Raw genomic sequence first — 20,589 nt, forward strand, 5'->3', positions numbered from 1 at the left:
CTTAGATGAAGAATTCTATCACCTGCGGTTGGTGGTTTCATAACGATAACCTTGACATTGTTATTGTGGCATACTCGGCATGATGTATGTTTAAAGCGCCAAGGCTCTATCTCGTCGCTAAAAAGCAGAACACAAGAGCCACATATGCGATGTTTGCAATCCAGGGTATATCTCGCTAGCTGGATAAGGCAGAGAGAGCATGCCGTTTGAGTAAATGTTCCTGAAAGAAAATTGGCAGATTGAATAATCTCAAGATGCTGTCTAGTAGTGTCGTTGCCTTGTTTACGAGCTTGAGAGACTAGCGAAGAGAATAATAGTTTTACCCGTAGGGTAAAGTAAGGGATGTTGATCATTTTCTCGCATCGAACTACTGCTTCCACGTACAGTGATTCAAAGACTCTGTCGGAGAGAAAGGCTGCTGATGCATCAGCCTCTATTGCTGCTGAAATAAGTTGCTTGAACTTACGATGCATTAGAGGCGGGAACGCATCCATTGCCAAAGCAGAAGCTATGATATAAGGAAGCTCGCGATTGTCTTCGCAACTTTTGAACACATCGATAAGGCAATCGCTGAGATACCTGGGTACGGGATAGTGGAGCCTTGAGGCACTAATCAGGTCGAAACGTGAACCTTTTTGCGCCCCATATTGAGCTATGGCCTCTTGAAAGAGGAATTTCCAATTGACTGGCGCAAAGTGTAACCCAGTTTCTGCTCTATAGACTGTGCTTCCTAGTAATGCTCTGTCAATAGCGTCGACGATGTTTTTTGTTTGTCGAATTATGGCTATATTGAACAACCTTTTTTTGATTTGTTGTATTTGAGTCAAGGTATAACTTGTCTCGGCGTTTGTGGCACGCAATTGGTGAAGCATCGCGACTTCCAATCGATCCATAACTATTTCATCGCGGATTTCATTGCCGCTACTAAATACTAACAATATGCTTGTCTGATGTTGGTGATGCTTCTCTGTCCCTTCTCGCATCCAATAACAAAGAATATCGATCACTCTTTCTAACCCGCCAATGTCGGAGACAAAGAGTACTATTATATCGCTGAAAAGGGATAGGGCGTTATAGTAAAGCGAGTACGCAAGATCATGAGCCGTATCCACCACTGGTTGCTGTAGCAAGTGGTATCGCAAGTGGCCTGGCTGGTAGCCGCCGTTGATTTTTTTAATTGATGAGTCTGGCTGCAAGTGTAGCTCGCAGTCTAGGAATATCGTATTAGAATTCCCAGGCTGATGGCCAAGAGCCACCGAATATTCTGCAGCCGATTGTCTGCTGAGCCCAAAATAGCGTAGAATAAGTTTTCTTTTTCGTAGCCCCCCCTATGACAGTCACGACTTGGAGTTTGTTGGTTTCCAAGGCATCTATTGCTCTATAAGGAGCCAGGTTTTCTTGCAAGTAGGGGCCTGGCAAACCAGGTGCACTGGCTTTCAGCTCGATTAGCGTGCGCAAGCTCATGGCGATAGTCTGGTTGCAAAATGAGAAAACTACCACTAGAGAATTAAAACAATATCTTTATATTACACTGACGAACACTTTAGAATATTTTACTTTACTTGACGGTATATATTTTGGCATTCAAAGCAAGTGCCAGGCGAGCCAAAGCGAGGCTACTCTGCTATATCTAGGTACTAAGCGCCTGCTGTTAGGCACCTACTTACCAGACGTAGGCTAGGTACATACTGGTTCTTACTTTAGCACTTTTGTGGCGCGTGTCTTAAAATTAAGGTGCATGCTTTGTTTTTTACTAAGGCTACCTAATTTAAGACGTGGTCATTAATTAGAACGCTCTTATTGTACTTAAATAAGCATTGCAGCGAGAAGAAGTCTGTATAGGTTTTTGGCCAGCGCACTTGTAGCTTCCAATGTTCTGTTCTATAATCGTACTGCACTAAGGCTTGAACACTAGTCCACAGCTCTACCCGGTATTGGAACTTGAACTTCATCCCATTTAACCAAGAAGTGCGAAGAGCTTGAAAAGACATTGTAATTATCTTTATTCAATAATGGCTGTCCCAATAAGATACATCGAAGGCAATGTTCAAGTACAACTATCTCTTTTTAAATCTCAAGACAATAACGACAACGAAACCGATAGTGGGATCTTGATTTCGAATTTCGAGGGTATACTACAAAACTCAGACCATAAAATAGTAGGACACGTTGGTCCTATACTGTATAATGAAATTCGGCGAGTCCTGAATTGGGATTCCGTTCGATCGGCTCTTATCCCCTCACAAGATGCCACGGCAGTCTTGAAGAAGAATGGGATCTTCTGCTTCTTGAATGAAAGCTCTTTGAACCCAGCAAAGGAGTTGTACGGCAACGATTTCAAGTGTATGATCCAGATATGTTGCATTCCACCCCGTGAGTAACTTTAAATACAATATCCTTCTACCTCTATTAATCAGATTTACAGCCCGCCAGAGGAAGTTATCCGACGGGGAAATATTTCGGACTATGAGATACTTCATTCATCAAAAGAATTTCGACGTAGCCCAAGAGTGGATGAACGAGCTGTCTCCACCAAAGAAGCATCATCTGTCTCTCATGCTTGGTCGTCCGGCAATAATAAGCGCCATGGATGAGCTCCTGCCTTTTCCTGGTTTGTGGTCCGGGCTACAGCTAGGGAATTGGGCCAAACATCTGGCTGCGCATAGTGACGAACTTATTATTAACTATTTAAAGCACATAAAGAATGTGTATTCAGAAATTTTCCGAGGTCACGAATCTCTAAAGCATCTCCTTGATGAAGACACCGTACTTCAACTTCAATATCGGTCATTGAGATGGTCTATCCGTGACCAGAAATTTGTTCAACGCATGTTTAAAAAAGGAACTATCTTTAGGAACATTTCCTCTGAGGGAATTAGGGATGATCTTATGAGGAATGTGCTATCAATACCTGGAGTCGTCCCGAGTATTGCAACATTTCACGCCAACATGAAGTATATAACCATCGGTATTAAAATACTGGAAAAATATATCGAGATCAAACCTAAGAATCATAGACTTCAGCGAAATAGTATTACACGAAGCAAGTCGAGTCTTTACGATAACCTGAAAACGCACTGGACTCCCAACCGCAAAAGTATACAAATCAGTCAGGAAAAGTTCGTGCAAATGAGAGAGACGCCAAATGCATCAAAGCTGTGTTTCTTACAGCTCCTTATGACAGCTCTTAGATATTTTCCGCATTTATCATCCGAATCTCCACTGTTGGACAAGGGAGGGGGATGGGTGGGCATAACGCCCGATGAAAGCTTTCAAGCGCTACTTTGTACAACTGCTTGGAATTTAGGATATGACAATGAGAAAATTCGACGGCGAGCAGATCTTGAACCACTCTTGCTGAGATACATATCGGTCTCTCGTCTAGAAATTTGGCGCGGAGGCAAGCCCCCTTTTCAGGTTTTTGAACTACTAGCAGACGCGTCATTTATTCCTCAGCTCTATTCGGCAGCATTACAGAAAGTTGACTTTCCTAGTCCTTTACAAATTCAGGGAGATATGCTAAGCGCTTTCTTCGGCACTTTCGAAGATTTATCACTTTTGATGTTTGAAAGCGTCGATTTAAGTCAACTCAATGTCCCCTTTTCCTCTGTCGAGGAGAGTTATGAAGATGATGATGATATGGACGACGTCGAAGATGGATATAGCAACGACATAGAACTGAGAGACGCTGAAGGAAACACTACCAGCGGGAAGGCAATTCGGTCAACTAAAATAAAAAAAGACGAGCGGCAGCGAATGGCAAGTCTAAAGCATCAGGACTACATAAGTCTGGCAATCTTCCCAGGGCAATAAATCGCATTGTCAATAACCCAGCCAGACAGTCTTTATTCGACGAGCTGGCAAACATACACCAAATTCCAGCTAGACACTCCACTTTGACCATTGATATGGACATTCAGCAGTCAGAGTCTGTGCACGATAACCTATATGAGATGCAACAACCAGAAGAAGAACAGCAGCAACAAGCAGCTGGAACATATTCTAACAGCTTAAATACTGGATCGTCATTTGTTACAGATATCATCCTCGCTAATCCAACTCCCTCGCGTGATTCTGTGCTTCCACAGCCAGAACCATTGGTACCTCCAACATTAGCAACCTCAACCACCTTGTATTCAATATCTGAAGAACAACAGGGAACTTTCGAGGAAGATACAAGAGTGAGTCGAGATAAAATTCGTCAACGTACACAAAATACACTCGCCGTAAATGAAATTATTTCTGAAAAAAAGCGGGATGACGGGGCAGAATTGAAAGCTACGGCCGCAGAGCGAAAAGCGATTAATGAAGAGGCGGCGCAAAAAATAGAAGCAGTACTTCAAGATAAAATAGATGGGAGGGAAGATGTCGACCTAATGAAAGAATTGCGTCTCATAGAGCTGAATCGTCGCCGCGTAAACGAAAAAGTAGAAAAAGGTCGTCACAATGGCGCAAACTTGCGAATAGAAAAGGCAATGAGCGCAATAAGAAAATTACTTCCAAGAGAGGAAGCAGCTCAAAGAGAAGAAGCATTCAAAGCGGACGAAAAGGATCGTCGCAACATTGTATCAAAAGAGGAACAAGATGCCAGAGAGAAATTTAGGCAGAAACAACAGGCAGCTATTAAAGCAACGGCTGAGATAGAAGCAGCTCGCCAAGAAAGCGCCCGACAAGAAAGCGCCCGGCAAGAAGCGCTACGAATGCAGCCACAGGCACATTCTAGAGCCAATGGAACCGAGATTGTCGAGTCATTTCCAAGCCCATCAGACGATGGGCCGCGAACTCCTCCAGATCTGCCAGATGGTATGAGTGGAGAGGTACAGGAAAGCATTGACTCCATCAATTGATAGATTTAAAGCAAATTTGTTCAATATAGAAACCTTGAAACATAGCGAATAGAGTACTATTATCTTGACTACAAGTTGATGAAACTTTCTCTACTTACATTTGGGCCGGAGATAAGTTCTATCGGTCTAAGCTTGTATTAATGGATGACAGGGCCTGCCATCCATCAAACCTGCCATCCACCAAACCTCCTGCCATCCACCAAATCCCGCTCATCAATAGCGTCATCTACCAAATAACATCCAGTAAATACATACAAATTCCAATACAGTTGCATGTATAAATGGCAGCATGATGAAAACCCACTATCATCCATCAAATAAAACATTTGTAGGCTTCAATTGCCGGTCGCACTGAACTACGAATTGTGCCTGTCAATTCCAAGATCCCTAGACAAACATATTACGCGTGATTAATCAAGGTTCATACAAGTACATATTGATCTTTCATCCATCCATCAGCACTTCATTCCAATCATCTAGATAGCTATTTGAGAACATCGAGCTCCGTGAATCTTTTGGCAAATGTTCTACGCAGGCTTGCAACGCATGACTAGCGATAAACTTAATCCGTTCGTTAGTGACAGAGAAATCTTTTCTAAAGATGAAGATATTAGCTTAGATTAAGCCTGAAAGGTGGCAATAAAATCGTATGTCTACTTACACGATTGCATCTGCCTTACTACAGTAAGCGGCGGCAAGAAAAATCGACCCCCCCTAAGAGGTCTGCCCAGCGTCTGGCGAGCCTCAGGCGTTTTTGGACATTTTGTCGCAAAGCCGAGGGGTGCAATGGATCTCTTTGCGCTTTGACGTAGATATCAATAAGAATGCTGGTGTTTCCTTTACCGACAGTCCTGCGCAGCCGCCCACGCCTGGACCCTTTCACTATCAGGGATTTCAGCGCAGTCGTCAACCTTATCAATTGCACGTATGCAAGTCTCAATTTCCAGCTGCAATCGTGCTGGGCTAGAATTACGCCATCGATAGCTGCCAGCGCATCTAGAGTGGTCCCATCGCCTGGGACAGCATTTATTGGAAGATGAGTTTTGCGGGACAACCATGACCAAAAAGCATATATGTCCCGTTGATGGGTTTCAAAAAATTGTAATGCATTCTGCCGTATTATTGGCGCAAGTAAATTAGTGTCAATAATAATTTTTGATGTATGATACATTGGAGAGCCTTCATGCTTGATCTCCAGTTGCTTCGCTCTGAGATCTATATCTATGTCCACATCCATTGCAATTGGCAGCATATTAGTAGCCATTATGAGCGCCATTTTGAAGATGGAGATTAACAAAAGAATATTAGTAGCGACACTGAGCTCGGGACTGTGTAAGTATTTATATCTATTTGTTCTATGAGGCAGCCACTATTAATATTAAGCAGGCAGCGGTTGCATCTTAATATTAGGACTTGACGTTCTAATTTAAGAGCATGCCCTCAATGATCGCAATCAATGGTATTAAATTTAAACTGTTGACGCCTGCAGGTGATTACAGGCGGACCTTAGTGGATGCGCACGGCAAGCGCCAGCGCTTATGCTGTCAACAGCTAGCTAGGTATACATATCCGACAGGTATAAAATGAATACATACGTAATGAGAGGCGGCCATTGTTTCAATTCCAACCAAGCAGCTGTTGACCAGTAGTAACGTTTTTATTTTACTTAACAACAACTGAGTCTGCTAGTGAGATTACAGGCCCGACAGCATACAAGCGCGATTGGTTTTACCGCACGATGGCTTGCAACAAGTAGGTTCATTTGCTACTCCTACCTATACACTATAACTGAAGCTAACAGCCTCTGTACTTTTATAGCCACTGCACAAATCCCACCACTTTGAACAAAGGGGCAGCCCTTCAGAGCCAGATGTCGAAGGAAGCCCTTTTGCGAAAAAAATCTGCAGAAAAGCTCCGAATAGCCTGTAGACGGCGATCGAGCCAATTCACAAAAAGACGTGCAACTATTTTACGGAAAGCACATGATCTTTATAAAGACTGCGGCGTCGACGTTTATATTGCCATAAGAAATAAGCGAAATAATCAGATGTGGCAGTACTCAAACGGGTATATTCCTCCTTCAACCTTGGATGAAGTAGGTATTATCCATCAACTTCGGCAGTAACCATTGATCTGTGTATTAACTTGTAGCTAGGTTTACCCTGTGCCGATTATTCTAAACCCTGAAGACTTCAGGAAAAAGTAGTAATCTTAAACTAAAAAGAGTCCAAAAGTTTCCTATGCAAGTCTTTCCCAGTCTTCCATCGCTTGGGGTGTGGTAGGACTGTTGGTAGGCGTTGAAGGCTTGGGCGGCAGAAAAGAGTTTCCGTTTTCACCGGGGTAGCGTTTGGCATACTGCACTCAATTGTTAGTATATGTATGTTTAGTTCATTGAGTAGAGACGCAGTGTACATGGTTATTTAAGACACTTTTCACTTCGTCCACTGCAGCAAACAATTGGTGCATCTCCTCCCTGACATTGCGAAACTGTTGACGAAATTCTTGGCGAAATTCTTCCAGCTCTTTATGCCAAAATAGGTAGGATGCTTTATCGCCTCTGGAGCGGCTTGAAGATTCGTGGCGGTCTGAGCGTGCAGGCCATGAATCTAGTACAAGCGTAAGTCTCGGTTGGTTGTTTTCTCGAGGATCGCAGCTGTCTGGACGCTGGTCTTGGCTCGGACGGAGGGGCGGGAGCTGTTCCATAGACATGATGGGTATAAGATTAGAGAATATATTGTATATGTTGTATGTAATGTTCAAAATGAGAACATTGGAAGATGTGCCATATTTATACTTAATGTAAATATTAGCCCCTACATACTCTTGCTAAATACAGTACATTTGCATAAAAGCCTGCGTCCGCTCTCTTGCAACCCCAGCCTCCCAGCAATTCTACAGCGGCCAGCAGCAGAGGGTCATCCTACAGCAATACCGCACAGACTAGGGCCATAACAAGTAACACAATCAGCATGCTTGACTTGTTGGCTTTAATCGCTGCATTAGTACGAGATACGTCTTTGGTGGGTTTCAAGCTAGTAAATGCTGTTGGTTGTTCTTCTGAAAGGGTTGCTAGGACCAAACCAGGTCCGGAGACCTCCGTTTTCACTGTTGGTGATAGCGACGGTCTAGACGTGTGATTCAAATACCCGGTGGCGTACACCGTAGCTAGTGGGAAGCTACTGCTCGTACGATTGATCCATGGCCCCGCAGTCCACCGAAAACCCCCTGTGCCAGCGGTGTGTAAAGACATGCGCTCCAGAGGTTCCGTAAACAAGGTTTTCCATGACTCGCCGGACCACAAGGATGGATTCGCGCTGCTTTCGGGGGAGCTCGTACTAGAAGTGGTAACTGTAATTGGCCTCTCGTCGATTGTAGCATGTGAATACGCCTTGTGCGCGATTGTCGTTGTTCGTGTCTGTAGAGACATCGTGCCTTGCGCCGTAGATAGAGCCACACACACGCCTACTGATGGAGTATGACTGTGCTGCGGATCTTCGACCATGCATCGCCTGTATTTGGAGGTGTTAGCAGCCGCCCGCATCAATTATGAGAAAGCTCGGCAAGGTCGCACCAGAAAGCGCCGATTTTCTCATTGCGGTCGTTCATAAGTGCAGAGCAGGAGTCTTCATCGCCTCCACAGTTTATTGGAGGCTCAAGGGCAAGCGCCAATAATGGAACATCGGGACTAACACACGGCCAGCCTATCTCACACGATGATTTTAATTCTATGTCCAGCCTGACGCAAGTTTAGCTTCATTGAACGCTTTTCTACTTATGTCTCGGTATTACTTCAGTGAGATATTGGAGGTCCCAATATGAAGCATAATTGATGAGTCTGAAAAATATTTTGTTTCATACATCAACGCCGGGTAAGCGAATAGCGCGAATAGAACAAGAATTAGGCCGGTGGCGTTCATATTGAAAATTTGGTAGATGGTTATACTGAATTGGGATTTCTTTGGATAGTCTAGTTCACATGTAGGAGTGCAATGGGCGCCCTGCAAGGTTTTATCAACATCCTACCGTTAACATTATGTACCATTTGAACGTGCATTAAGGAGACATTGATCTGGATGCACGGTTCTAAATTTCAGTAAATCAGGCCTAATATAAAAACACCAGGGTTATATTTAGGGCACTTAGCGCTTGGTGATTAAATTTGACCTCCAGCGCTCTGTAACAGTTGCTCCTGGCGCTAAATTGCGCCTACTTAAGCCGCTGAAAGTCGGGCTCAGTTTCACTAATTCCTCTGGGCAGTCAAACCGAACAGTGCATCAATCGAACACACACTTGAACGTCGACAGTGCTTACAGCTACCTAACAACCACCAATCGACTGAAACCTTTGCAACATGGAATATCGCCACTCCGATAAGATGCCCATCTCGAGTGCAGGATTCTTCAAAGACAACAAACCTCGGCCTGACTCCGAAAAAATTACGGCCAAGTCAGAATCCCCTCACATGGCGACTCCGGGATGTCAAGGCTGCACGCATCGAAACTCTAGTGATCAAGCGTCTTGTCCAAATTGCAATGCATTTGCATTCCTTGATCAGTTGATGCCCAACACTGGCGGGATTGGAATAGATGACAATCTCAATGCCTTGAACAACTACACATCAACCGAGGATATAAAATGGTGAGAGCTCTATCCTCTTAGTTGATGCCAAAGCTAACGTTTTAGGATGCTAATGGGAATAACATCCCGTCTCGATGCCCTGGAGACTGCGGTTTCCACCGGAAATAGCCGAATAATTCAGCTAAACACTCATATGATCGCATCGCTAGGGAATATTCCTAGCAGAGAAGAGTTTATGGATGTCATGAACGATTTAAAGAAAAGCGTAAAGGGATTTACCAAAGCCCTACTGCTTCAACTTTTTGGCTGCCATGTTCTAGGGGAGGTGGACGCAGGGCATAATTCATAGGGCCTACACAAGAAATACACGGCCAAGAATTTACATAGCTAGTAATAGCAATCTAGGAGCCGCCGTACCTAAACGTTCACATTCTTTATATAAAGCAGAGCTTCCCCTCAGCACGTCATTTAGAATTAGAGATACAATTCTTATCCAAGTTCGTGTGCATACAAAAGCTCATTCTAATATATGCCTCTATACTATATACACTCTGAACCCCTTCCCCTGCAAACTTCCACGCCCCTTAGCCATTGTTATGCTCAGAAAGTTTACAATGCAAAAGTCAGAGAAGCCTCTTCCTCCGCTTCCGCAAATGAAAGGGTCACCAGCTCCTATGACTCTAGAAAGCCAGCAATGTTCATCTTTGAACCAGCAAAACACGCATTTGAAGCAACAGAATGAAACGTTGCGCTACGCCTTGCGAAAGGCAAGCGAAAGGATTACTCGACTACAGCAACAAATGACAGAGTACCAGCGTTACATTACACGACAGCATGAAGATTCTGCCCGGGTAACTCGGAAAGTTCTTTCAGCCTTTCAAGAATATTATTCTGCAGTGGAAAGCAGCAAAAGTTTAATCAGTTCGATGGGGGTGGATCTAATGAATGAACCCGTACAACCATGTGCGGCATTTAGCGACAGCGAGGAGGACTTAATTTAGGACTTACGAAGATCTTAATTAAGACGTAATACATCTAAATATTGCCTACCAATTTCGCAATCTCCGCTGTGACTTGAGCGGGTGCTTCCCATCTTCATGTTGGTTGATACGGTCCACTCAAGGAGCCGGAATGGATTGCCTGTGAACCGGTGCCCCATACAGCCACCGGTGGTCTTCCATCGCCGAAGCTCCACTAAACCGCCGAGAGCAAGCCCCATGAATCCGTAGTAAAAGTCGTAATCCCGAGTTTTACTGAACTGCTGGGTGGAGACATACCTGTGGGATGCCCGATGTCTGGCCTGAGAAAGTGCTGCCAAGTTTTCTTCTGAGTCAATCAGTATAACCGCCGGGGCTAGCAAGCGCTTGCAATGCTCAAAATTCAACACAAAATGCTGCAGTATTAAAATTAATCCTGCCTTAAATAAAACCGCTTAGGCAAGTTAGAAGAGGCCTTTCTAACTTCTTATAAATACTGGAAGCTACATATAGCTTGAGGTCTTCTTGAAATACTAATGTCTTTAAGTTTCAATTAAATGCTCTTTCATAAATAAACACACACGCAAACAAGAATTAAAAAAAGTTCCTTCATTGAGATACCTCTTGTACACCAGACATTATGGCACCTATTACCTGCAAAGTCGTTGATGCTTATGGTCATGGAGTTCAGGGAGTTCGTGTTACCTTGGACTGCCGCAACCGGTTTCGCAACCATACTATGAAGCTGGAATCATTCACCGATGAGCAGGGCGGAATTAGCTTCTGGTATCCGTCTCCTGTATCTCATGACTTTTCCGCTCTTGAGCCGCAGATTGTGGATGCCGTTATGATCCCTTACGTGGCTTTGACTTTTCATCCTTGCTCTCAGCTCATGGTCCCCCAAGGCCCATGGCTGAGCATCCGCGCCGATCTCCACCTTCCAAGCATGGCTAGCCATGGGGTTGTGCTACATCTTGAAGAAAGCCCGCGTCTGGAGTACACGCCCTACCCGGTTTCAGGCTCAATGGGGCAATTAATGGCCTCTCCACAAGCATTGGACATTCTCAGAACGCCATCTCCACTTCAGCTTCCGCCACCTCTTTTGAGCTGCTCAAGCTACTCATCTTCATCGGATGACGATCAAGAACCAACAACTGATGAAGAAAACGAAATTGTAACGGGGAACCGGAAGAGAAAGCTAGACCTAGAGATAGGAGGGGCCCCGCCCACAAGACGGCAGCGGACAGAGTAGTGCCGATAACGAATTACTCGTCAACGGATGCTAAATCACTAGCGGTGCTATATACATCTACATGTACTTAGGCAGTTATTTGTTACTTCTCTTAGAATGGTTCCCCACATATAAATGTTCATTAAATACGTATTATCCATCATCTCGTTAGTACTATCTCCGTATACCGACCGACTTTCTTGCTTCCATTAACTCATTTGCAAAGTCAATGGATTCTTTAATCGGAAATCCATTTTCGCCACCGAGTTAATCAAGGACAGTCTGATTTGCTTTTCTTGGGCTAGTGTTTTCACTTAGTTCCGCACCATTTCTCTTGGATGACTCCGCTCGCTGTTGGCTCTAGTCCTTGCTGTAGAAAGTCCATGTATCCACTCTTACAGACTACGCAAAAGTTCCAGACACAGTTCAATATGACCAACAGCTCGCTAACTATGTATTGCTGATTAATCTAGATTCTTTGTTTTTTTCCTTCCTCTTTATTTCTCGGCTGTTGTGATTACGTAGGAGTTACATACATGCGGGCTACAGGCGCCCTCAGATGATGTAAATAGAACTGATCCATAAAATGCATGTTGGCGCTTTAACAGCTCTTCTCATTGGCTCTCTAAAATTAGTTGTATATTGGTCCTAAAATTCAACACTGGTTAAATTAAAACAGTCTTAATATTAACATCAAGGGATTAAACGCGTAAATTGCTGTTCTCGGTTGCTCTTTTATCCCTATATAATTCTCTTCCCAGCCTTTTAGTTACAAGTACTAAATTAATCCTTTAACATCATCACGATATTACAATAGCACATGAGAACACAATGAGTTCCAAGTCGAACGAAGACATCGTTTGTTACGGCTCCGTAAGATTTACTGTTACTCCCAAACTTGGCATTCGTGTTTTATTAATAGAGAGCAATTAGATCGAGCTACCCCGGGTCATTCAGACGCCCATGGGAATACGGCTCCATTCATCCACTATCAAACAAATGGAAGTTATATCGGTTCCAAACATTCAGCTATCCTTGGTCTTAACAGAGGGAAACGTCGTGTCTTTGAACATCTATGGTCCTCGGAAATACATGTTTTTTATAGCTAGACAGCTAAACGGTATCGGTATTACTCTTGACCACCCACATACAGTCAGGGATGGTGTGCAATACCAGAATGCTCAATGGCCGTATAATCCATACACCAAGGAAAGCATGAATCATCATGTCAAGTTTGACGGCAGGGAATTCATGATATGGTCACCGTCAGGGGTATGCCAGGCCCAAAACGCAAAGAATACCTATAAAGCATTTTTTCTTCGAATGCTTAAATTTTAGCGTTAGGAAGTCAAATGCTGTAGTCAACGTCGTGTAGCAATCAAGAAGCGGTTTTTGGGGGGGTCCAATAAATGGTTACTTGAATGCTGAAGTGCTTGTAATCGCTGTGGATGTTCGCCACCAACTTTCAAATTAAGCCTTTAGCGACCGGAGCAGGGCCGCGCGCCGTTGTCAAGTCTGCCTGACTCGGACGCGAGGAACCTTTGCTCCGCACCCAGTACATGATGTTAATCACTATACTGTGTGCATTGTCATGTTAGGGGCGACGCACATTCCTCAAAAACATAAATCCGCCTGTCGCGTTGATTCATAATCCCAGTCAATGGTATGCATGTTGGTCGTAGATGCTGAGTGGATGAGAGAAAAAAACCTCAGCTGCAATGTTTGTAGCGGGTTTTCCTAATTCGCCTCACATGACGGTGTGTCGACGCGGACTAGGCGGAGCCTTACTTACGGAGGCTAGGCTTGTCCCGAGAGATCGGATCGCCCGTGTCTTAGCGCCAATTCATGCAAGCTCGTCACAGCAAGTACAAGGATTATACGAAGTGATTTCCCACGTTCCACACTGCCTCGCTAACTAGCCCAAGGCTCGTGGGACCATCCGGCTCTTTCAGTAAGCAAGTTCCAGGCACTTATCAATATTATGCTCATCGGCTATCAAGGCCCTACGCGCCGTACCTGTTTTACTTCATTAGCGTTATCCGAGTCAACAGTATGCCTACACGTCAATGTCCAAAGCCCTTTCCACAAATCGAACTTAGTACTGCATCCCCCACCATCTGTCTTAGCTCCAGAAACGTGTATCATAAGTTGATCACGCATACTAGTGAACCTGGCGGCGTGGATCTAGCGAGTTGCATCAACTGGCTCCATGAGGCACATTGCAAGATATTTCACGCACACGGCACGAGCAGAATCTAGGCAGCCGATTAAATATATGTAATTAAAAATATTCCCAAAGCAGCTAGACTCTAACGTGGGAGCGTATGATACGCAAAGCATTATATCTAATGCAATAAAGATTCTTTCTCTTAGTATCCTCTGCCACTAAATATCCACCGCGAGGATGGCTTCTGTCCGGTGAGAAGGATGAAATCAGTATGAAGACCGTAGCCATCGAGCCCACTATCCACACCAAGAGCCAGACACCGGTCAATTTGCTTGGCAGATTGGCCCATCAGTCGATCAAAGTCATCTTCTCCGAAGCATGACTGAGTAATGAAGAATCCAGGACCTTTCATTGAGATTCTGATACCTGTTGCATCACGCGCCCCTGGCAGCCTGCTCATAAGCCCTCTCAAAGAGCCGACCTGAAAGCCGTCCTGAGGTTGCCAGTCGGAAACGAATATAACCGAACTAGTAGCCTTCCATACAGTGTATGTGAACTTGGAAATTTTGTTCACGTTCTCGGCATAGTCTTTGTTTGCTCGTGAAGTAAAAGAAGAGCGGAAGTCTTGGTCCATTTGTAGCTTATAGGGCGGGTTCGTATTGATAGCTCGAAAAAATAGTTGAGTCATAATGCTGTGTATCCTTTTGCGCATTAGGTCCGTTAAAATATCTTCAATGTCTTGTTTTCACTTACTCCGCCTGATCAGTAGTATATTTTAGACGTAGGGGAGATGCTGTGGTGTCCCTGTCGGGCCAAAAACGCCGTCCGCCTCCCAAGTCGTCTAGGAATAATCTGGCCATGTCGTCGAAGGCGTCTTTAAAGACAAACCAATTGCGAAGATCGATGCCTCTCTCACCATCAGAAGAAATAAATTCACGTACAAACCTCTCCACTCCCTTCTGGAAACCTTCAGATTGAGGGCGAGATGAAGTGCCGTAGCCTAGTTGTTCCAAAAGCTGGTCAAACGTTGGGATAAGAAAAGCCATTGTCTTTGTTAGGAACTTTTTGTTTTTGCTTAGAGAGCTGCAGTTTTGCTAATTTGGAAGGACAGATCCCAGATTATGGTAGAATTAAGTATTCATGGAGCCGTAACGTAACATTTAAGCGAAGATACTCATGATACCGCCGACGCTTTCCTTCCTTCCTTCTTTAAGAAGACGCTAGCGCATACTAACCTCCTCTTTTCGCAGCAAACTACGTCTACACCCTCGGCTCCATGTTCCCTTTACGCCGCCTAATTTCGGGATATCCACTGTCGACGATCCTTAGGTGGGAACTCCGTGCGGGCAGCGGACTCCGCGATGAGCTCCACCACGGCCACCACGGCCACGGCGGCCTACTACGCCCGAGAGACTGTGTCTGCCCGGCGCCAAAGTCGACAATGCGTTCATCTCATTCGCTGGCAGAATGTGATATAACTACGACTGCGTGCGTACCCCGCTTAGAGAAGTGGGCATCAGGCATAAAAAAATGAGATAATGCCGACCTGGGCGGCAAAATTCATTTCTTACCTCGGATATCGTATAATCCACTCCGGTTTATTTACTGCCAAAATTCTCTAACCTTTCATCCCGTTTTTACCGCTCGGACTTCCCATCAACATTACTTACTATATGAGACTCAGTAACCAAATGGACCCTTCCAACGACAAAACGGTGCAGACGGAGACAACTCCGCCTTTGTATCAAAGAGATGAGCTTTTGAAAGACCTGGAAGAAGATATGGATCGAATTCGTGAAGCAAGGATCGAGACAGAACAATTAATGAAAGATCAGTTGATGGCCCAACTTGGTGAATCCTACACCAAGATGGAGAAACTACTCGCGGAGATCACGTCAACGCGCCAAACTGTATGGTTTCCCTTGGAGCATCTATTCAACTCTTACTTACTCGTTGCAGATTACCTTTTCTAAATCACCGTGTCTCAGAGAGCATCAGAATGCGAGCCAGGAACAACGCTGCGAAAATGAAGATTCATCTCCGGAAAACACGAAGCACGAGACAGAAGATGCTGGTAAAACAAGTGAACTCTAATACTTGGATGTGTAAGGTTAACTGGCCTCATTTCTATTGTGTTGCTACAGAGAAATAAATATCTAGAAGTCGCATGGTATTTGCATTCGCCAACCAAAAAGTCATTTATGTCTCTAGCGGTTAGCATATTATAAACATTTCATTCTAGTACGATAAAGAACGCTTTGTGTGATCAAACTGTAACCTTCGGGTAGAATGATTAGAAGAAAGAGGAATTGTGATACTGTGAACATCCAATCTCTAGAGCAAGCACACATACAACTAGGCACTGGTATGCCATTTACTTAGAATCTGTTTCTAAATGAAGCATTAATACAAGTGTGCCATGCAGTAGCCAGTGCTTTTCCTTTACTCCTTATAGAGACATAAAATCAAGATTGAATTCCTTCCCGTTGCAAAGAATTTCCTGGCCGGTCGCTCGACCGCAAACTGATTAATCCACTTGTCATTGTCTCCGCCCGGAGAATGATCCTTTTGAGACAAAAGCCCGAGCAAAGCGCCTATCTAAATTTAGATCAGTGAATAACTGATGATTATCTATTATTAGATTGGAATTTTTTTAAGCCTTGGTACGAATATAAAAGACTCGTTGAAGCACTAGCAAGCTCATCATCCATCGACTCTTACAATCCATATAACGCATTCTTCTACCATGGCCAGCGCTACCACAACTAAAGAGGAGTTCTATTTTATTCCTCTTGATGACAAAAATGTTAGTCTCTCAGCTATAAGACACGAACTTGAGCAGTTTCATCTCGCATTCAGCCTGATTCGGGAGGAAATCATTGAAATGTCACACACGCTCCCACAAATTGACGGCAGAGTTGCTCGGCTCATGATGTATAACAAATTATTAATCAAATCGATTGATAAACAAGTAATTAGAGTATTCTAAGCATAAATGGTCTCTGCTAATGGTTCACCAGTTATATGGAGCTATCCCAGAAACTCCTGTGACTGCTACTGCGCCACAAGCACCGTGGCGAAATGAAATGGATAAGGCAGGATCAAATTATAAACAGATGGGCTGAAATGATTTCTCTTACGGCGATAGCATGCAATGTACTGTAAAAAGGTTATAACAGAATACAGACACAGTTGGCACCGATAAGACCGACTTCCTTTGCCCCACCGATATATGTGCGGGATTGACAAAGGAATTTCTTGATAAGTGGGCGGTTAGTAACGCAATGTGGTTGGCTGCAAGGCAGAGGTTCAATTAAATTACCTAGCATGAGTCATAAAGTTAGGGCTGGCGTGTTGGAGCGGCAAGAAGAAAGGTGAAAGGCGCAGTGTAAGAAATAATGCAACTATAAAACCCCGTTCCCCGTCCCCCATTTGTCATTCTCCATTCTCCTATTCTCCTACTTCCCTATTCTTTCATCTCTTACTTTACGAGCAAAGCAACAACCATGGCATCTACTCCCCGTCTTCCACATCCCCCGCAGCCAGCAATGGCGCACACAGAAGGGGGGACGGAGGAGGCACGCAAAGTGCTTCTCTCATTTGATCAACTACCAGAATGGCATCAAGACAACGAATTCATTATTCATGGCTACCGCTCAATCTCAGGCTCGGGTTGGGACTCATTCCGCAGCTGGTTATATATTCACAATGAATCTGTTAACATATATTCTCATCTGGTACCAACAATTATCTTTTTACTTGGCGCGTGGTATTTTTTACAGTATCTCCAAATTCAATACTCCAGTATTACTATTGTTGATATTTTTATCTTCAGCTTCTTTCTTATTACCGTTATCATCTGCTTTGGGCTATCAACAATATATCACACCTTAATGAACCATTCTTCTAATATTGAACAATTATGTCTGCAATTCGACCTAGTGGGCATAGTAGTTTTAGAATTAGGTGACTTTATATCAGGAATATATATGGTCTTTTGGTGTGAACCGTTAGAGCGTAAGATTTACTGGTCAATGGTAAGTTAGTATAATATGCCACGCTCTTTTACTTATATATGATATTGACTTTACTTGATAGATTGGAGTTCTTGGTTTATTTTCTATTTTTATCATGGTAACCACCTATTTCCAAGGTAAAGGATTCCGTGTTTTCCGTGCCCTTGTATTTATAGGGACAGGGTTTTCCGGCTTTGCGCCTTTAATACACGGAATTAAGATGTTTGGCTGGTTGCAAATGATAAAACAATCTGGAATGTTTTATTATTTAATTGAAGGGGGTTTTCTTTTCCTTGGGGCTTTATTTTATATTGTAAGTATATATCTTGAGTGTTTAATAAGACAATTAGTTCTAATACTCTAATCTATAGACCAAATTTCCTGAGAAACAATTTCCAGGTCGATTCGATATATATGGCTCCTCCCATCAACTCTTTCATATACTAGTTGTCTCCGCTACTGCATTTCATTTGATTGGGATATTGGATGCCTTCAACTATAATTACATTAATCGAACATGTTCATCTCACTAAGTCATTTACTTGTACGGGGCGTTGGATATCTTCTTGTGGGTCACTTGCAATAGATAGTACTCATAAAGCCGGAATATACGGATGCAATAGACCAGCCTGAAGCATGTCATATCTTGGATATCTGCAATAATTAGAAACAACAGGTAAAAGAGATCCACTATCTGCCATATGAAGCTTGGAAGGACAAGTAACTGGGCACAAATGAACTGTACGAAACGAGAATGGTATATCCTATTATTATGATGCTAAGCCCCTTCCTCGACACAAAGCGCGGCAGATAGCCTTGTGATAAGAGGGAGACCAGATCCTGAGACAAATATTGGTGACTGGAGATGTGAGCGGCTGCTCAAACACCTACTACTGGCCTGAAAGCTGCGGCCTGAAAGAAATGACTCCGCCACCCACCATCAGTAGGTATATAAGGCAGGATTCCTCCCCTCCAAAGAAAGTTTTTTTCTTTCTTCCATTCATCATCTCTTCAAGCAATCTCAGCATAAATCTCAAACTCTTCTTCTCACCAAACATTTCATACCTTTTCCCACCATGTTCTCATCATCTGTACTGGATGACAGCGTCCAGCTTCCACAAATGCAAGAAAAGCTAGCTGGAATAATTGAGAATATTCTTCAAATCAATACGGACACTTCATCTAATGGAATGGATCTATTCACCAGACTCAGGGACATCATACGACAGCGAACGAAGGATGAGCAATCTCGGATAGAGTCATTTGCCACTCACCTGAATCTTGCGGCTGATTATCTTGCTAAAGAGCTGCATAACCTATGGGCAGATTCTAAATCTTCGAGTTCTGATGAATCGGTCGATACTGAGACTGAATCGACGACCGAAGGTGCTAATACGGAACATGATGGACTCGTCCACTCCGAAAGGCTGAATGACCCGCCATCAGAGTCTGAATCTTCGAGTTCTGAGCCTGAGCCGACCGGAGAAGGTGCTATAACGGAACATAATATGCTCGCCTACTTCAATGAATTCATTGTTAACATTCGCCAATCATCGGTTAGTGGTCGACTTCTCTTGAAGAGTACAGGGCACAAATTCAGCGTGGATTCGTTAGAAACACTCGCACCAAATAAGCACTTGGACATCGACATACTCACCGCCTGCTTACACCTTCTTGCCAAGCTGCCTGGAGTTCGAGTGGGCTCGCCAATCTCTTTTCATCACACTCTTCGTCGTCCGTTGGAAAGAGCGGCGAAACAGATGGCCATTCGTGACGGAGCGGAAACTTTCCCTCGTCAAGTTTATTTTTTTCCACTCCGCCATTGCAACAACGGTTATAGTCTTCTTGAAGTCAATATCAGGGATTGTTATATATATCATTATGATCCCGTATGCACTACGAGAAGCAGAGTCAATGTTAGGGTAAGTTAAGCTATAAGTTTTACAGATTCAAGCTAACTTGCATCAGGATGCGTGTATGAATCAATTCCCAACATTTAGATATGCTGTCAAGGTAAGCGCTCTTCTCATGAAATTATTAACGGATTTGACTAACTTGACTAGTATGGAATAAGGGAGAATGATAGCCAAAACTGTGGGCTTACTGTAATTGGACATGCTTGTATGCGCATGCTCGATCTTTCGATCCCACTTGGAGAATACGATTTGGATATGGTTAGGCTCCATACAGTTGAAGCCTTTAATAATGCATGGGCAATGGGAGAATTATCAGAAGCTCCAATGCATCTGCTGAAAAAACGGGAGCTATATCAACCAGCAGAAACGCAACGCACCAAGAGACAGAAGTATTGATTGAGAACTAAAATATCTTATAACAATTTCACTTCAAGAAAAATAAATTGAATAGCACAACTGATAGGTTTGCATACACAAGCTCAAACTTGGCATACCAAGTTCTCCGAATGGGAGGATATTTGTAAACGTAATATAAATACTTTCAATGAAACACAAAACTATGTAACTATTATTATACATTAAGATGAACTCTCTCCCGCTTTATAAATCACAATACCCAGGACCAAGGGGTTGCATCATAAAGATTGCAACACACCGTTCCGGATCTTGCTAGCACAATCATCTGCCAGCCTTGCTTCATCACATCCCTTCCAACTGAGCTTTGAAAGCCCTTGCATCTCATTGCGTCGGGACTCTGGGCATCTAATGATACCATGTTACCCAAACGCCTTTTTTGATGCCCCGGAAACTCTGAAATATGTTCTGTAAACGTTTTATTGCACTTCCGAAAACTCTGC

The 20,589-nt window shown here is 43.6% G+C and overlaps 11 protein-coding genes across 11 annotated transcripts; 8 read left to right on the forward strand and 3 right to left on the reverse strand.

The window, feature by feature from the left end:
• Positions 1-3,516: 3,516 nt before the first annotated feature.
• On the forward strand, positions 3,517-4,847 carry TrAtP1_002930 (uncharacterized protein; the record flags this gene model as incomplete). Its single annotated transcript, XM_066111668.1, has 3 exons — positions 3,517-3,722; positions 3,806-4,181; positions 4,254-4,847. 3 exons carry the CDS (start codon positions 3,517-3,519, stop codon positions 4,845-4,847), a joined length of 1,176 nt encoding a protein of 391 aa, XP_065967746.1.
• Positions 4,848-7,085: 2,238 nt separating this feature from the next.
• TrAtP1_002931 (uncharacterized protein) lies at positions 7,086-7,556 on the reverse strand (the record flags this gene model as incomplete). Its single annotated transcript, XM_066111669.1, has 2 exons — positions 7,086-7,202; positions 7,284-7,556. 2 exons carry the CDS (start codon positions 7,554-7,556, stop codon positions 7,086-7,088), a joined length of 390 nt encoding a protein of 129 aa, XP_065967747.1.
• A 102-nt stretch (positions 7,557-7,658) lies between these two features.
• TrAtP1_013327 (uncharacterized protein) lies at positions 7,659-8,887 on the reverse strand. The gene is made up of 3 exons (XM_066115870.1): positions 8,706-8,887; positions 8,419-8,583; positions 7,659-8,356 (listed from the first exon to the last, which is right to left on the reverse strand). The coding sequence occupies exons 1-3, from the start codon at positions 8,762-8,764 to the stop codon at positions 7,768-7,770; spliced, it is 813 nt and encodes a 270-aa protein (XP_065967748.1). The 5' UTR covers positions 8,765-8,887; the 3' UTR covers positions 7,659-7,767.
• Positions 8,888-8,905: 18 nt separating this feature from the next.
• Positions 8,906-9,907, forward strand: TrAtP1_002932 (uncharacterized protein). The gene is made up of 2 exons (XM_066111670.1): positions 8,906-9,485; positions 9,531-9,907. Exons 1-2 carry the CDS (start codon positions 9,199-9,201, stop codon positions 9,772-9,774), a joined length of 531 nt encoding a protein of 176 aa, XP_065967749.1. The 5' UTR covers positions 8,906-9,198; the 3' UTR covers positions 9,775-9,907.
• Positions 9,908-10,913: 1,006 nt separating this feature from the next.
• TrAtP1_002933 (uncharacterized protein) lies at positions 10,914-12,073 on the forward strand. The gene is made up of 2 exons (XM_066111671.1): positions 10,914-11,800; positions 11,860-12,073. Exon 1 carries the CDS (start codon positions 11,043-11,045, stop codon positions 11,652-11,654), a length of 612 nt encoding a protein of 203 aa, XP_065967750.1. The 5' UTR covers positions 10,914-11,042; the 3' UTR covers positions 11,655-11,800; positions 11,860-12,073.
• Positions 12,074-12,270: 197 nt separating this feature from the next.
• TrAtP1_002934 (uncharacterized protein) lies at positions 12,271-13,316 on the forward strand. The gene is made up of 2 exons (XM_066111672.1): positions 12,271-12,506; positions 12,567-13,316. The coding sequence occupies exons 1-2, from the start codon at positions 12,465-12,467 to the stop codon at positions 12,969-12,971; spliced, it is 447 nt and encodes a 148-aa protein (XP_065967751.1). The 5' UTR covers positions 12,271-12,464; the 3' UTR covers positions 12,972-13,316.
• A 572-nt stretch (positions 13,317-13,888) lies between these two features.
• Positions 13,889-14,958, reverse strand: TrAtP1_002935 (uncharacterized protein). Its single transcript, XM_066111673.1, has 2 exons — positions 14,554-14,958; positions 13,889-14,501 (listed from the first exon to the last, which is right to left on the reverse strand). The coding sequence occupies exons 1-2, from the start codon at positions 14,844-14,846 to the stop codon at positions 14,003-14,005; spliced, it is 792 nt and encodes a 263-aa protein (XP_065967752.1). The 5' UTR covers positions 14,847-14,958; the 3' UTR covers positions 13,889-14,002.
• Positions 14,959-15,381: 423 nt separating this feature from the next.
• Positions 15,382-16,044, forward strand: TrAtP1_002936 (uncharacterized protein). The gene is made up of 2 exons (XM_066111674.1): positions 15,382-15,710; positions 15,760-16,044. The coding sequence occupies exons 1-2, from the start codon at positions 15,474-15,476 to the stop codon at positions 15,892-15,894; spliced, it is 372 nt and encodes a 123-aa protein (XP_065967753.1). The 5' UTR covers positions 15,382-15,473; the 3' UTR covers positions 15,895-16,044.
• A 470-nt stretch (positions 16,045-16,514) lies between these two features.
• On the forward strand, positions 16,515-17,217 carry TrAtP1_002937 (uncharacterized protein). The gene is made up of 2 exons (XM_066111675.1): positions 16,515-16,771; positions 16,821-17,217. The coding sequence occupies exons 1-2, from the start codon at positions 16,547-16,549 to the stop codon at positions 16,923-16,925; spliced, it is 330 nt and encodes a 109-aa protein (XP_065967754.1). The 5' UTR covers positions 16,515-16,546; the 3' UTR covers positions 16,926-17,217.
• A 54-nt stretch (positions 17,218-17,271) lies between these two features.
• On the forward strand, positions 17,272-18,434 carry TrAtP1_002938 (uncharacterized protein). The gene is made up of 3 exons (XM_066111676.1): positions 17,272-17,837; positions 17,899-18,129; positions 18,188-18,434. Exons 1-3 carry the CDS (start codon positions 17,307-17,309, stop codon positions 18,347-18,349), a joined length of 924 nt encoding a protein of 307 aa, XP_065967755.1. The 5' UTR covers positions 17,272-17,306; the 3' UTR covers positions 18,350-18,434.
• A 458-nt stretch (positions 18,435-18,892) lies between these two features.
• Positions 18,893-20,128, forward strand: TrAtP1_002939 (uncharacterized protein; the record flags this gene model as incomplete). Its single annotated transcript, XM_066111677.1, has 3 exons — positions 18,893-19,372; positions 19,785-19,829; positions 19,880-20,128. 3 exons carry the CDS (start codon positions 18,893-18,895, stop codon positions 20,126-20,128), a joined length of 774 nt encoding a protein of 257 aa, XP_065967756.1.
• Between the last annotated feature and the right edge of the window lie 461 nt (positions 20,129-20,589).

Source organism: Trichoderma atroviride, chromosome 2 (assembly GCF_020647795.1).
Source record: "Trichoderma atroviride chromosome 2, complete sequence".
Lineage (NCBI taxonomy): Eukaryota > Fungi > Ascomycota > Sordariomycetes > Hypocreales > Hypocreaceae > Trichoderma > Trichoderma atroviride.